Consider the following 13,674-nt stretch of genomic DNA (forward strand, 5'->3'; position numbering starts at 1 on the left):
CCTTTAGAAAACTCGCCGATAAACCGTTCTCCAAACCCTATTGGAGAAAAGACAAAATCCTAGGAATCCTAACTATACTCCATGAGCAGTCTTTGGATTCACACCAGTAAAGATATTTATGTCAAATCTTATGGAAAATCCTACTAGATACAGTTTTACGAGTCTGAATCATGGTCTCTATGAATGAATCAGAAAACCCCCGCTTGGATAAAATTAAGTGTTGAATCTCCAAACAGTCAGATTCAGAGAAACTAGATTTTGGTAAAGGAAGGATCCCTGAACCAGAAAGTCTTTTCGCAACGGAGCCTCCAAGGTGGTAGAGATGACATCTCTACCAGATCTGCATACCAAATCCTGCGAGGCCAGGCCGGTGCTATTAGAATCAATGAGGCCCCTTCCTATTTGATTCGAGCAATTACACGAGGAAGAAGAACAAACGGAGGAAAAAGGTATGCTAGCTTGAAGGTCCAAGGAGCCGCCAGAGCATCTATCAGTTCCGCCTGGGATACCTGGATCTCGACCCGTATCTCGGGAGCTTGGCATTCTGCCGCGACTCCATGAGATCTAGTTCCGGCTGACCCCACTTGAGGATCAGACTGGAGAACACATCAGGATGGAGCTCCCACTCCCCCGGATGAAAGATCTGTCTGTTCAGAAAATCCGCCTCCCAGTTGACTACCCCTGGGATATGGATCACCTACAGACATCAAGAATGGGACTTCGCCCACTGAATTATTTTGGATACCTCTGTCATTGCCAAGGAACCCCTCGTTCCTCCCTGAAGATTGATGTAGGTCACTGACGTTATGATGTCCAACTGGAACCTGATAAACTGAACCAAAGCTAACTGGGGCCAGGCTAGGAGAGCATTGAAGATTGCGCTCAGTTCCAGAATGTTTATGGGTAAAACCGACTCTGTCCGAGTCCATATTCCCTGAGCCCTTAGGGAGCCCCAGACTGCTCCCCACGCTTGAAGGCTGGCATCTGTTGTCACAATCACCCAAGATGGACTGCGAAAGCATGTTCCCTGGGAGAAATGATTCAGAGACAACCACCATTGTAGAGAGTCCCTTGTCTTTTGCTCCAGAAGAAGCAGAGGGGACATGTCCGAATAATCTCCGTTCCATAGTCTCATCATGTTCAACTGCAGAGCTCTGAAATGGAAGCGAGCAAACAGGATGATGTCCATTGATGCCACCATCAGCCCGATTAACTCCCTGAACTAAGTCACAGATGGCCGAGGAGTGGACTGAAGGACTCGACAAGTATCGATAATCCTCGATTTCCTGACTTCTGTCAGAAAAATCTACATTTAAAGAGAATCTATTATAGTTCCCAAGAAAGTTACCCTTGTATTCTAAGGAACTCCCTTCCAAAGTTACCTGCCACCCGTGAGATCGCAGGAAGGATAACACCATGTCCGTGAGGGACCTCGCCTTCTGTAATGATGGTGCCTAGACTAAAATGTCGTCCAGATAGGGCGCCACTGCAATGCCCCGTAACCGAAGCACCGCCAACAACTATCCCAGAACCTATGTGACAATTCTGGGAACTGTGGCAAAACCGAAAAGAAGAGCCACGAACTGGAAAGCTTGTCCAGAAAGGTGAACCTTAGGAACTTTTGAAGATTCTTGTTAATGGGAACAAGCAGGTACACGTTCTTTAAATCCACTGGTGTCATAAATTGACCCTCTTGGATCAAATGAAAATGGAACTAATAGTTTCCATCTTGAAGGACGGTACTCTGAGAAATTTGTTTAGACTTTTGAGATCTAAAGTCGGCCTGAAGGTTCCCTCTTTTTTTGGGAACCACAAATAGATTGGAACAGTAACAATCACTTCTAGGTTGGAAAGGACTATAACGCAGTGCAAGAACGCTTCCCTTTTTGTCTGGTCTGTAGAAAATCTTGAAAACAGAAACCGGCCTCTGGGAAAGACTTTTGAACTTTAACTTGTATCCCTGGGACACAATCTCTATTGCCCAGGGATCCTGCACGTCTCGAACACAAGCCAGAGTGAAAAAAAGGAAAGTCTGCCTCCTACAAGAACCGGTCCCGGATCGGGGGCATGACCTTCTTGCTGTCTTAGACTCAACAGCAGGCTTCTTGAATTATCTTCCCTTAATCCAGGATTGATTGGGTCTCCATTGAAAGCACAATCTGTCCCTGATCGGAGGCAGAAGAGGAAGAATTTCCCATGAAATTTCGAAAGGAACGAAAATTGCTCCTTATCCTTTTTAGTGGTTTCTCTTATTCCGGGGGAGAAGATGACCCATACCGCCCGTGATATCAGAGATAATCTCTGACAAGCCAGGTCCAAACAAGGTCTTCCCCTTGTAAGGAATAGATAGAAGCTTAGAGATTTAGAGGACACAGCCGCAGACCAAGGTCATAACCATAAGGCTCAGCGGGCTTCACATCGAACAATGCATCGAACCAATATGCCGCCGCACTAGTGACGGTAGCAATGCACACAACAGGCTGCCATTGTAAGTATTGGTGCCCGTACCGTTTCTTGAGGAAACCCTCCTTTTGTTCATAGGGTCTTTGAAAGCACAACTCTTGATTGAAAAATCTAATCTAACACCTCACTTTACCTTTTCCTATCACTAACATAGGCAAAGTGAATGACTGGAGTGGGAGGGAAGGGAGGAGCTATTTAACAGCTCTGCTGTGGTGCTCTTTGCCTCCTCCTGCTGACCAGGAGGTGAATATCCCATTAGTAAATAAGATGATCCGTGGACTCATCGTGTCTTAAAAAAGAAAAGAAAGTAAGACCGCAGTATGCAATTCAACTCCTGTGAATTAGAAAATCATAAATTTTCATAGCTAAATTACATGAAAAGATGACAAAATATAAACATTTGATATAAGAATCTCATGTTGCCTGTCCCTTTAAACACTTGTGCAATGAATGCTGCTTTGTACCTGCTATTGCGTAGGCTTAGCTTATTTAGAGTGTATACCAAGATTTGTCCATCTCTTAGAATGCTTGACAAGATGGCATCATCGGAAGAAAACTGTGCAGAAGGCACACAAACTGGCCACTCTCCCAGCGCTAACAAAGATCCTCCTAAGTTTGTCATTGTAGAAATCTTACTTAGTAGAATCTCCTTGACTTGCTGCAATTAAAAAAAAGAAATATTTTACACGGATTATTAAAAAGGAATTTTGAAAATGAAAGATGCACTTGCAAGACTTGAACATGAGATTGCTCAAACTCATTATTGGAAGAAAGTAATACATCCAAAGAAGATTGTCTATTTTGATAATTCATGTATAAATAATAAATGAAGGCTTGCATAACTGCCAATAACGGCTTGGCAAACAGGGTATAGGGATGTACCTGAGTACCAGTGCAGAATAAGACACATACAGAATCACTTCTAAAAAAAATTAGTCTCCTAATCAGTATACATTTGATGCTTACACAGACATAGTATTGTAAACTCCTCTTTGGCAAAATCCCCGTTAAAGGCTGTTTAACAAAATGTTGGCATGGGAGAAAGGATTAAAGGGACACTGAACACATTTTTTTCTTTTTTTATTCAGAAAGAGCATGACATTTTAAGCAACTTTCTAATTTACTCCTATTATCAATTTTTCTTCATTCTCTTGGTATCTTTATTTGAAATGCAAGAATGTAAGTTTAGATGCCGGCCCATTTTTGGTGAACAACCTGGGTTGTTCTTGCAGATTGGTGGAAAAATGTATCCACCAATAAAAAAAAGTGCTGTCCGGAGTCCTGAACAAAAAAAAAAAAAAGCTAAGATGCCTTTTTCAAATAAAGATAGCCAGAGTACAAAGAAAATTTGATAATAGTAAATTAAAAAGTTGCTTAAAATTACATGCTCTATCTGAAAGAAAAAAATGTGGGTTCAGTGTCCTTTTAAGTATGGATTTCTGAGCATTACAAGCTTATAATTACTGAATATGCACCATGCTGGCCTTGTCCAATCAAAAGCAGTGTGCAACAATCAGGCTGTTTAAATTATGCCAATCTCTGCATTTGAATGAGAATTGAGAGCCAAATGAAATTACCTGTAGGGCCGTATTTGGTTCTCCTGGCCTTATGTTGAACAAACCTCTATTAAATAATTCCCTACATTTTAAAAAAAGCATAAAAAAAGGGAAAAAAACAAAGTATACAATATAGAAAAAAACAGCAAGACTTGTATACCTTTTGGCTTTCGGGAGAGTTTTGAATGAAGACAAATGCCTCACTGCAAGCTCCGAGAAATGCCTTTCCAAGCACAACACCTCTCTGTAGCTGCTGGGAAATTAACGTGGCAGCATGTAGTAAAGAAGAAAGGGAACTGCATGGAGAACCTAAAAATAAAATAATCAGTCTTATACACAGAGAATAAAACTTTCTAAAGAGAATTTGTGCTGCTCAGTAGGGTAGCTTTGCTCCATTAAAGGGACGGTCTACATCTTAGTCATCTTAAAGTCTTACCTTAGATTAAGCTGCAAATAGCCTCCTGCACTCCTGTCTATATCATGCAGCAGGAAAAGTAAAAAAGTTATTTTAAAATGAATATTGTTTTTGGCCACTTTGAAATGGCTGCCAAGCTCTGCCCACTGATGACATCACAATCTGGGCTGCATCTATACACTCCGCTGAATAGCATTGCCAATCTTTTGAATCCAATTAGTGAGCCTTTTGTTATTGGATGCCATATGAAGCCCATAGCATGATGTCATCAGTGGGCTAAGCTTGGCAGCCATTTCAAAGTGGCCAAAAACAATATTCATTTTAAAATAACTTTTTTACCATTTCTGCTACATGATATAGAAAATATGCAAGAGGCTATTTACAGTTAAAGGGACACTAAACCCATTTTTTTCTTCTTTCGGATAGAGCATGCAATTTTAAGAAACTTTCTAATTTACTCCTTTAATCAATTTTAATCCGTTCTCTTGCTATTTTTATTTGAAAAAGAAGGCATCTAAGCTTTTTTGGGTTTAGCACTCTGTACAGCACTTTTTATTGGTGGATGAATTTATCCACCAATCAGCAAGAACAACCCAGGTTGTTCACCAAAAATGGTCCGGCATCTAAACTTACATTCTTGCATTTCAAATAAAGATACAAAGAGAATGAAGAAAATTTGATAATAGGAGTAAATTAGAAAGTTGCTTAAAATGTCATGCTCTATCTGAATCACGAAAGAAAAAATTTGGATTCAGTGTCCCTTTAATCTAAGGTAAGACTTTAGGATGACTAAGGTAAGACTTTAGGATGACTAAGGTGTAGACTGTTCCTTTAAAGCTGCAGTGAAGTAATATAAGTTACATTATAGACATTTAAGTCTGAAATTTACCTAAAAACTGTAGACCCAGTAAAATGTAAAAATGTGAAGGAATCCATTTAAGTTGCTTACACAAGTTAGGTCTGCAACCACACGTGAACTGGGCAAAGAATAACTGGGCAGTGGGAGGGGAAATGTTTTTGATTGGGTGTCTTTGCCTTCGTCTGGTGGCCAGGAAAGTATTTCCCATAGGTAATTAATGTTTTCGTAGACCCTCACTGCCATTAGAAGGAAAAAGCATTACCCTCCATATGCTCCTATTCAATTTGAGCATTCATACTTAAGAAAAGCATGACTTAAACTGCCCATACTACACAGCTCTGATTAGTCCAATAATATTAATATATAAGAAGGCACAAATGTAGTTTTTACTTGTACTTCAGGGACTTATAATGGTCTCTTCTACAATTATATACATGAAGTCAACTTGCTAAGAATTTCACAAAGTTCATCTCTAAAAGGACAGTTAACTGTAAAAAAAACAATTCTTCCCTTTTGATGTAATCCTAATGATTCATTTTACCTTCTGGAGTGTTTTAAACTGTTTATAAATAGCCGATTCACTTTAATAATTTGAAATAACTGCTTTTCTTGTTCAAACCTCTGCGTATACTGAATATTTCAGTACTGCAGAAAGAGCTAGTTTAAAGACATGTAAACAAGACACATCACAAGATGTCTGCCATGCTGCTTGCCTAAGTGCAATGCATTTAAGGAACTTTGTAGCAAAAAGCCTATTCAATTAAATCAAATAACTCAAAATGTGCTTCTTTAGATTATAGTTTGAATAACTGGCATAATATTTAATGACCGTTAGGAAGGATTTCAGAAGTCTGAAAAGACTCACTACCAACGTTCGTGAAAAAAACTATTTATGTAAGAACTTACCTGATAAATTCATTTCCACGAGCTAGGGAAGTATGGGATATACAATCCTACCAGGAGGGGCAAAGTTTCCCAAACCTCAAAATGCCTATAAAATACACCCCTCACCACACCCACAATTCAGTTTAACGAATAGCCAAGTAGTGGGGTGATAGAAAAAAAGAGTAAAAAGCATAAAAAAAAAGGAACTGGAAACATAATATTGCTTTATACAAAAAAACAACCACCATAAAAAGGAAGGATTGTATATCCCATACGTCACTAGCTCATGGACTCTTGCCAATATGAAATAAATTAATTTATCAAGTATGTTCTTACATAAATTATGTTTTCTTTCATGTAATTGGCAAGAGTCCATGAGCTAGTGATGTATGGGATAGTAATACCAAAGATGTGGAACTCCACAGAAGAGTCACTAGAGAGGGAGGTATAAAATAAAAAAGTAAATTTATGCTTACCTGATAAATTGATTTCTTCTACGATACGACAAGTCCACGTATTTCATCCTTACTTGTGGGATTTATCCTCCTGCTAACAGGAAGTGGCAAAGAGCGCCACAGCAGAGCTGTATATATAGCTCCTCCCTTCCCTCCACCTCCAGTCATTCGACCGAAATTAGGAAGAGAAAGGAAAAGCCAAAGGTGCAGAGGTGAATGAAGTTTATAAAAAATATAAAATAATCTAAATCTGTCTGAAAAATGACAGGGTGGGCCGTGGACTTGTCGTATCGTAGAAGAAAACAATTTATCAGGTAAGCATAAATTTACTTTTATTCTACAAGATACGACGAGTCCACGGATTTCATCCTTACTTGTGGGATACAATACCAAAGCTACAGGACACGTATGAAACGGGAGGGACAAGACAGAGACCTAAACGTAAGGCACCACTGCTTGAAGAACCTTTCTCCCAAAACCAGCCTCAGAAGAAGCAAAAGTATCAAATTTGGAAAATTTGGAAAAAAGTAAATTTATGCTTACCTGATAAATTGATTTCTTCTATGATACGACAAATCCACGGATTCATCCTTTACTTGTGGGATATTATCCTCCTGCTAACAGGAAGTGGCAAAAAGCACCACAGCAGAGCTGTCTATATAGCTCCTCCCTTGACTCCACCCCCCAGTCATTCGACCGAAGGTATAGGAAGAAAAAGGAGAAACTAAAAGGTGCAGAGGTGACTGAAGTTTTAAATCAAAAAATATAATCTGTCTTAAAATGACAGGGCGGGCTGTGGACTCGTTGTATCATAGAAGAAATCAATTTATCAGGTAAGCATAAAATTACTTTTATTCTACAAGATACGACGAGTCCACGGATTTCATCCTTGGGATACAATACCAAAGCTACAGGACACGGATGAACGGGAGGGACAAGACAGATGCCTAAATAGAAGGCACCACTGCTTGAAGAACTTTTCTCCCAAAAATAGCCTCCGAAGAAGCAAAAGTATCAAATTTGGAAAATTTGGAAACGGTATGAAGGGAAGACCAAGTCGCAGCCTTACAAATCTGTTCAACAGAAGCATCGTTTTTAAAAGCCCATGTGGAAGCCACCGCTCTAGTAGAGTGGGCTGTAATCCTTTCAGGAGGCTGCTGTCCAGCAGTCTCGTATGCCAACCGGATGATGCTTTTCAGCCAAAAAGAAAGAGAGGTAGCCATAGCTTTTTGTCCTGAATAGACAACAAACAGAGAAAATGTTTGCCGGAAATCTTTAAAGTTTTACTTGCAAGCGACCAAAGCATGAACAACGTCCAAGTTGTGTAACAGACGCTCCTTCTTAGAAGATGGGTTAGGACACAGGGAAGGAACAACAATTTCCTGATTAATATTCTTATTAGTAACAACCTTAGGAAGGAATCCAGGTTTGGTACGCAAAACCACCTTATCGGAATGGAAAGCAAGATAAGGCGAGACGCATTGCAATGCAGATAGTTCAGAAACTCTTCGAGCCGAAGAGATAGCAACTAAAAACAAAACTTTCCAAGATAGAAGCTTAATATCTATGGAATGCATAGGTTCAAACGGAAGCCCTTGAAGAACTTTAAGAACTAAAATCAACAGTTTAAGCTGTCCTTGCTAAACTACCAAACAGAAGAAACATAATTTATGCTTACCTGATAAATTTATTTCTCTTGTGGTGTATCCAGTCCACGGATCATCCATTACTTGTGGGATATTCTCCTTCCCAACAGGAAGCTGCAAGAGGATCACCCACAGCAGAGCTGTCTATATAGCTCCTCCCCTAACTGCCACCCCCAGTCATTCGACCGAAGACAAGCAAGAGAAAGGAGAAACTATAGGGTGCAGTGGTGACTGTAGTTTAAAAATAAAAAACACCTGCCTTAAAATGACAGGGCGGGCCGTGGACTGGATACACCACAAGAGAAATAAATTTATCAGGTAAGCATAAATTATGTTTTCTCTTGTAAGGTGTATCCAGTCCACGGATCATCCATTACTTGTGGGATACCAATACCAAAGCTATAGGACACGGATGAAGGGAGGGACAAGGCAGGCGCTTAAACGGAAGGCACCACTGCCTGCAAGACCTTTCTCCCAAAAATAGCCTCCGAAGAAGCAAAAGTATCAAATTTATAGAATTTTGAAAAAGTATGAAGCGAAGACCAAGTCGCCGCCTTACAAATCTGTTCAACAGAAGCCTCATTTTTAAAAGCCCATGTGGAAGCTACCGCTCTAGTAGAATGAGCTGTAATCCTTTCAGGAGGCTGCTGGCCAGCAGTTTCATAAACTAAGCGTATTATACTCCTTAACTAAAAAGAAAGAGGTTGCCGAAGCCTTTTGGCCTCTCCTCTGTCCAGAGTGGACAACAAACAATGCAGATGTTTGACGAAAATCTTTAGTAGCTTGTAAATAAAACTTTAAAGCACGAACCACGTCAAGATTGTGTAAAAGACGTTCCTTCTTTGAAGAAGGATTAGGACACAGTGACGGTACAACAATCTCCTGATTGATATTTTTATTAGATACCACCTTAGGTAAAAAAACAGGTTTGTTACGTAACACTACCTTATCTGCATGAAAAATGAGATAAGGGGAATCGCATTGTAAAGCAGATAACTCTGAAACTCTTCGAGCCGAGGAGATAGCTACTAAAAACAGAATCTTCCAAGATAAGAGCTTAATATCTATGGAATGCAAAGGTTCAAACGGAACCCCTTGAAGAACCTTAAGAACTAAATTTAAACTCCAAGGCGGAGCAACAGGTTTAAACACAGGCTTGATTCTGACTAAAGCCTGACAAAACGCCTGCACGTCTGGAACCTCAGCCAGACGTTTGTGCAAAAGGACAGAGCAGAAATCTGTCCTTTTAAGGAACTAGCTAACAAACCCTTCTCCAATCCTTCTTGGAGAAAAGATAATATCCTAGGAATCCTGACCTTACGCCATGAGTAACCCTTGGATTCACACCAATGAAGATATTTACACCATATCTTATGATAGATTTTCCTGGTGACAGGCTTTCGCGCCTGTATTAAGGTATCAATGACCGACTCGGAGAAACCACGCTTTGATAAAATCAAGCGTTCAATCTCCAAGCAGTCAGCCGCAGAGAAATTAGATTTGGATGGTTGAAAGGACCCTGAAGTAGAAGGTCCTGCCTCAGAGGCAGAGTCCATGGTGGAAAGGATGACATGTCCACCAGATCTGCATACCAAGTCCTGCGTGGCCACGCCGGTGCTATCAAAATTACCGATGCTCTCTCCTGTTTGATCTTGGCAATCAGACGAGGGAGCAGAGGAAACTGTGGAAACACATAAGCCAGGTTGAAGGACCAAGGCGCTGCTAGAGCATCTATCAGCGCTGCCTTGGGATCCCTGGACCTGGATCCGTAACAAGGAAGCTTGGCGTTCTGGCGAGACGCCATGAGATCCAGTTCTGGTTTGCCCCAACGTTGAATCAACTGTGCAAACACCTCTGGATGGAGCTCCCACTCCCCCGGATGAAAAGTCTGACGACTTAGAAAATCTGCCTCCCAGTTCTCTACTCCTGGGATATGGATAGCTGATAGATGGCAAGAGTGAATCTCTGCCCATTGAATTATCTTTGAAACCTCCAACATCGCTAGGGAACTCCTTGTTCCCCCTTGATGGTTGATATAAGCTACAGTCGTGATGTTGTCCGACTGAAATCTAATGAACCTCACTGCCGCTAGCTGAGGCCAAGCCTGAAGAGCACTGAATATCGCTCTTAGTTCCAGAATGTTTATTGGAAGGAGTGCCTCCTCCTGAGTCCACGACCCCTGAGCCTTCAGAGAGTTCCAGACTGCACCCCAGCCCAGAAGGCTGGCATCTGTTGTTACTATTGTCCAATCTGGCCTGCGGAAAGGTCATACCTTTGGACAGATGGACCCGAGATAGCCACCAGAGAAGAGAATCCCTGGTCTCTTGATCCAGATTTAGTAGAGGGAACAAATCTGTGTAATCCCCATTCCACTGACTGAGCATGCAAAGTTGCAGCGGTCCGAGATGTAGGCGGGCAAACGGAACTATGTCCATTGCCGCTACCATTAAGCCGATTACTTCCATACACTGAGCCACCGAAGGGCGAGAAGTATAATAAAGAACACGACAGGAATTTAGAAGTTTTGACAACCTGTCCTCTGTCAGGTAAATCCTCATTTCTACAGAATCTATCAGAGTTCCCAGGAAGGAAACTCTTGTGAGAGGTGATAGAGAACTCTTTTCTTCATTCACTTTCCACCCATGAGACCTCAGGAATGCCAGAACAATGTCCGTATGGGACTTGGCAATTTGGAAATTCGACGCCTGTATCAGAATGTCGTCTAAGTAAGGGGCTACTGCTATGCCCCGCGGCCTTAGGACCGCCAGAAGTGACCCCAGAACCTTCGTAAAGATTCTTGGTGCAGTAGCTAACCCAAAGGGAAGAGCCACAAACTGGTAATGCCTGTCTAGGAATGCGAATCTGAGAAACCGATGATGATCTTTGTGTATCGGAATGTGAAGATAAGCATCCTTTAAGTCCACGGTAGTCATGTATTGACCCTCCTGGATCATAGGTAGGATGGTTCGAATAGTCTCCATCTTGAAAGATGGGACCCTGAGAAATTTGTTTAGGATCTTGAGATCTAAGATTGGTCTGAAGGTTCCCTCTTTCTTGAGAACCACAAAGATTTGAATAGAAGCCTTGCCCCTGTTCCTCCTTTGGAACTGGGTGGATCACTCCCATAACTAGGTGGTCTTGAACACAATGTAAGAATGCCTCTCTCTTTATCTGGTCTGCAGATAATTGTGAGAGGTGAAATCTTCCTTTTGGGGAAGAAGCTTTGAAGTCCAGAAGATATCCCTGGGACACAATTTCCAACGCCCAGGGATCCTGGACATCTCTTGCCCAAGCCTGGGCGAAGAGAGAAAGTCTGCCCCCTACTAGATCCGTTACCGGATCGGGGGCTGATCTTTCATGCTGTCTTAGAGGCAGCAGCAGGCTTCTTGGCCTGCTTACCTTTGTTCCAGGCCTGGTTAGGTCTCCAGACCGGCTTGGACTGGGCAAAATTTCCCTCTTGTTTCGCATTAGAGGGAGTTGATGCCGCGCTCGTCTTAAAGTTTCGAAAGGCACGAAAATTAGTTTGTTTGGTCCTTAATTTATTAGACCTATCCTGAGGAAGGGCATGACCTTTTCCTCCAGTAATATCAGAAATGATCTCCTTCAGTCCAGGCCCGAATAGGGTCTGCCCCTTGAAGGGAATGTTGAGAAGCTTAGACTTTGAAGTAACGTCAGCTGACCAGGATTTAAGCCATAGCGCCCTACGCGCCTGTATAGCAAAACCTGAGTTCTTAGCCGTTAGTTTGGTTAAATGAACAACGGCGTCAGAAACAAATGAATTGGCTAGCTTAAGCGCTTTAAGCTTGTCAAGTATATCATCCAATGGAGTTTCTACCTGTAAGGCCTCTTACAGAGACTCAAACCAGAAGGCCGCAGCAACAGTGACCGGGGAAAAGCATGCAAGAGGCTGGAGAATAAAACCTTGTTGAATAAACATTTTCTTAAGGTAACCCTCTAACTTTTTATCCATTGGATCTAGGAAAGCACAACTGTCCTCGACGGGAATAGTTGTACGCTTAGCTAGGGTAGAAACTGCTCCCTCCACCTTAGGGACCGTTTGCCATAAGTCCTGTGTAGCGGCATCTATTGGAAACATTTTCTTAAAAATAGGAGGGGGAGAGAACGGTACACCTGGTCTATCCCATTCCTTAGTAATAATTTCTGAAAACCTTTTAAGTATTGGAAAAACATCAGTGTAAACAGGCACTGCATAGTATTTATCCAATCTACACAATTTCTCTGGCACTATAATGGTGTCACAGTCATCCAGAGTAGCTAAAACCTCCCTGAGCAACACACGGAGGTGTTCAAGCTTAAATTTAAATGTAGACATATCAGAATCAGGTTGAAGCATCTTCCCTGAATCAGAAAAATCACCCACAGAAAGAAGCTCTCCTGCCTCAGCTTCTGCATATTGTGAGGGGATATCAGACATAGCTACTAAAGCGTCAGAGAGCTCTGTATTTTTTCTAGTCCCAGAGCTGTCTCGCTTTCCTTGTAACCCTGGTAGTTTGGACAATACCGCTGTAAGGGTATGATCCATAACTGCCGCCATGTCTTGTAAAGTAAACGCCATTGGCGCGCTAGATGTACTTGGCGCCACTTGAGCGGGAGTCCCTTGAGCGGGAGTCAAAGGTTCTGACACGTGGGGCTAGTTAGTCGGCATAACTTCCCCCTTGTCAGTTTCCTCTGGTGATAAATCTTTTAAAGACAGAATATGATCTTTATAACAAAGTAAAATCAGTACATTTGGTACACATTCTAAGAGGGGGTTCCACAATGGCTTCTAAACATAATGAACAAGGAGTTTCCTCTAAGTCAGACATGTTTAAACAGACTAGCAATGAGAACAGCAAGCTTGGAAAACACTTTGATAAATGTAAACAAGCAAAAAATAAAAACGGTACTGTGCCTTTAAGAGAAACAAATTTTGTCAGAAATTGAAACACAGTGATAAAAAGCAGTAAATCTTGGGGGCGGAGCCTGGCTACAGCTAAGATGGCTGTGTAACTCCGGTGCTCTGTGAAACGGATCTCCACTATCATTATTCCTGGAGTGTTTTATTGAGCTAAACATCAGTTCTTAGTGACCCGGAGCAACCTTCATATGCAGAGAGACTGCAACATAAATATTGACCATTAAAACACCGGCCCAGACCACCTTACAACTCGCAATGTGTTAAGGGACAGAGAAGGACCGGCACTAATCTATCTCTCTACAGAGCACCTCCCGATCATTACCGCATCCTGTATATGGAATCCTAGCTCTGGGGGCTACTGTCGACTGCCTGCTCCTCTGATCCACTAACCTTCTTATGCTCAGTGGCGAGGGACAACCTTCACACCAGGACGCCAAGCTGATACCAATTTAGGGTAAGGCCGCACCTCACACCGCT

The 13,674-nt window shown here is 41.8% G+C and overlaps 1 protein-coding gene across 1 annotated transcript in view; it reads right to left on the reverse strand.

Annotated features, from left to right (window-relative positions):
* Positions 1–13,674, reverse strand: part of MDN1 (midasin AAA ATPase 1) — a 1,255,339-nt gene that overhangs the window by 592,786 nt on the left and 648,879 nt on the right. The window contains 2 exon segments of the mRNA XM_053710546.1: positions 2,928–3,121; positions 4,180–4,328. Coding sequence (XP_053566521.1) covers positions 2,928–3,121; positions 4,180–4,328 — 343 coding nt within the window.

Source organism: Bombina bombina, chromosome 4 (genome assembly GCF_027579735.1).
Source record: "Bombina bombina isolate aBomBom1 chromosome 4, aBomBom1.pri, whole genome shotgun sequence".
Lineage (NCBI taxonomy): Eukaryota > Metazoa > Chordata > Amphibia > Anura > Bombinatoridae > Bombina > Bombina bombina.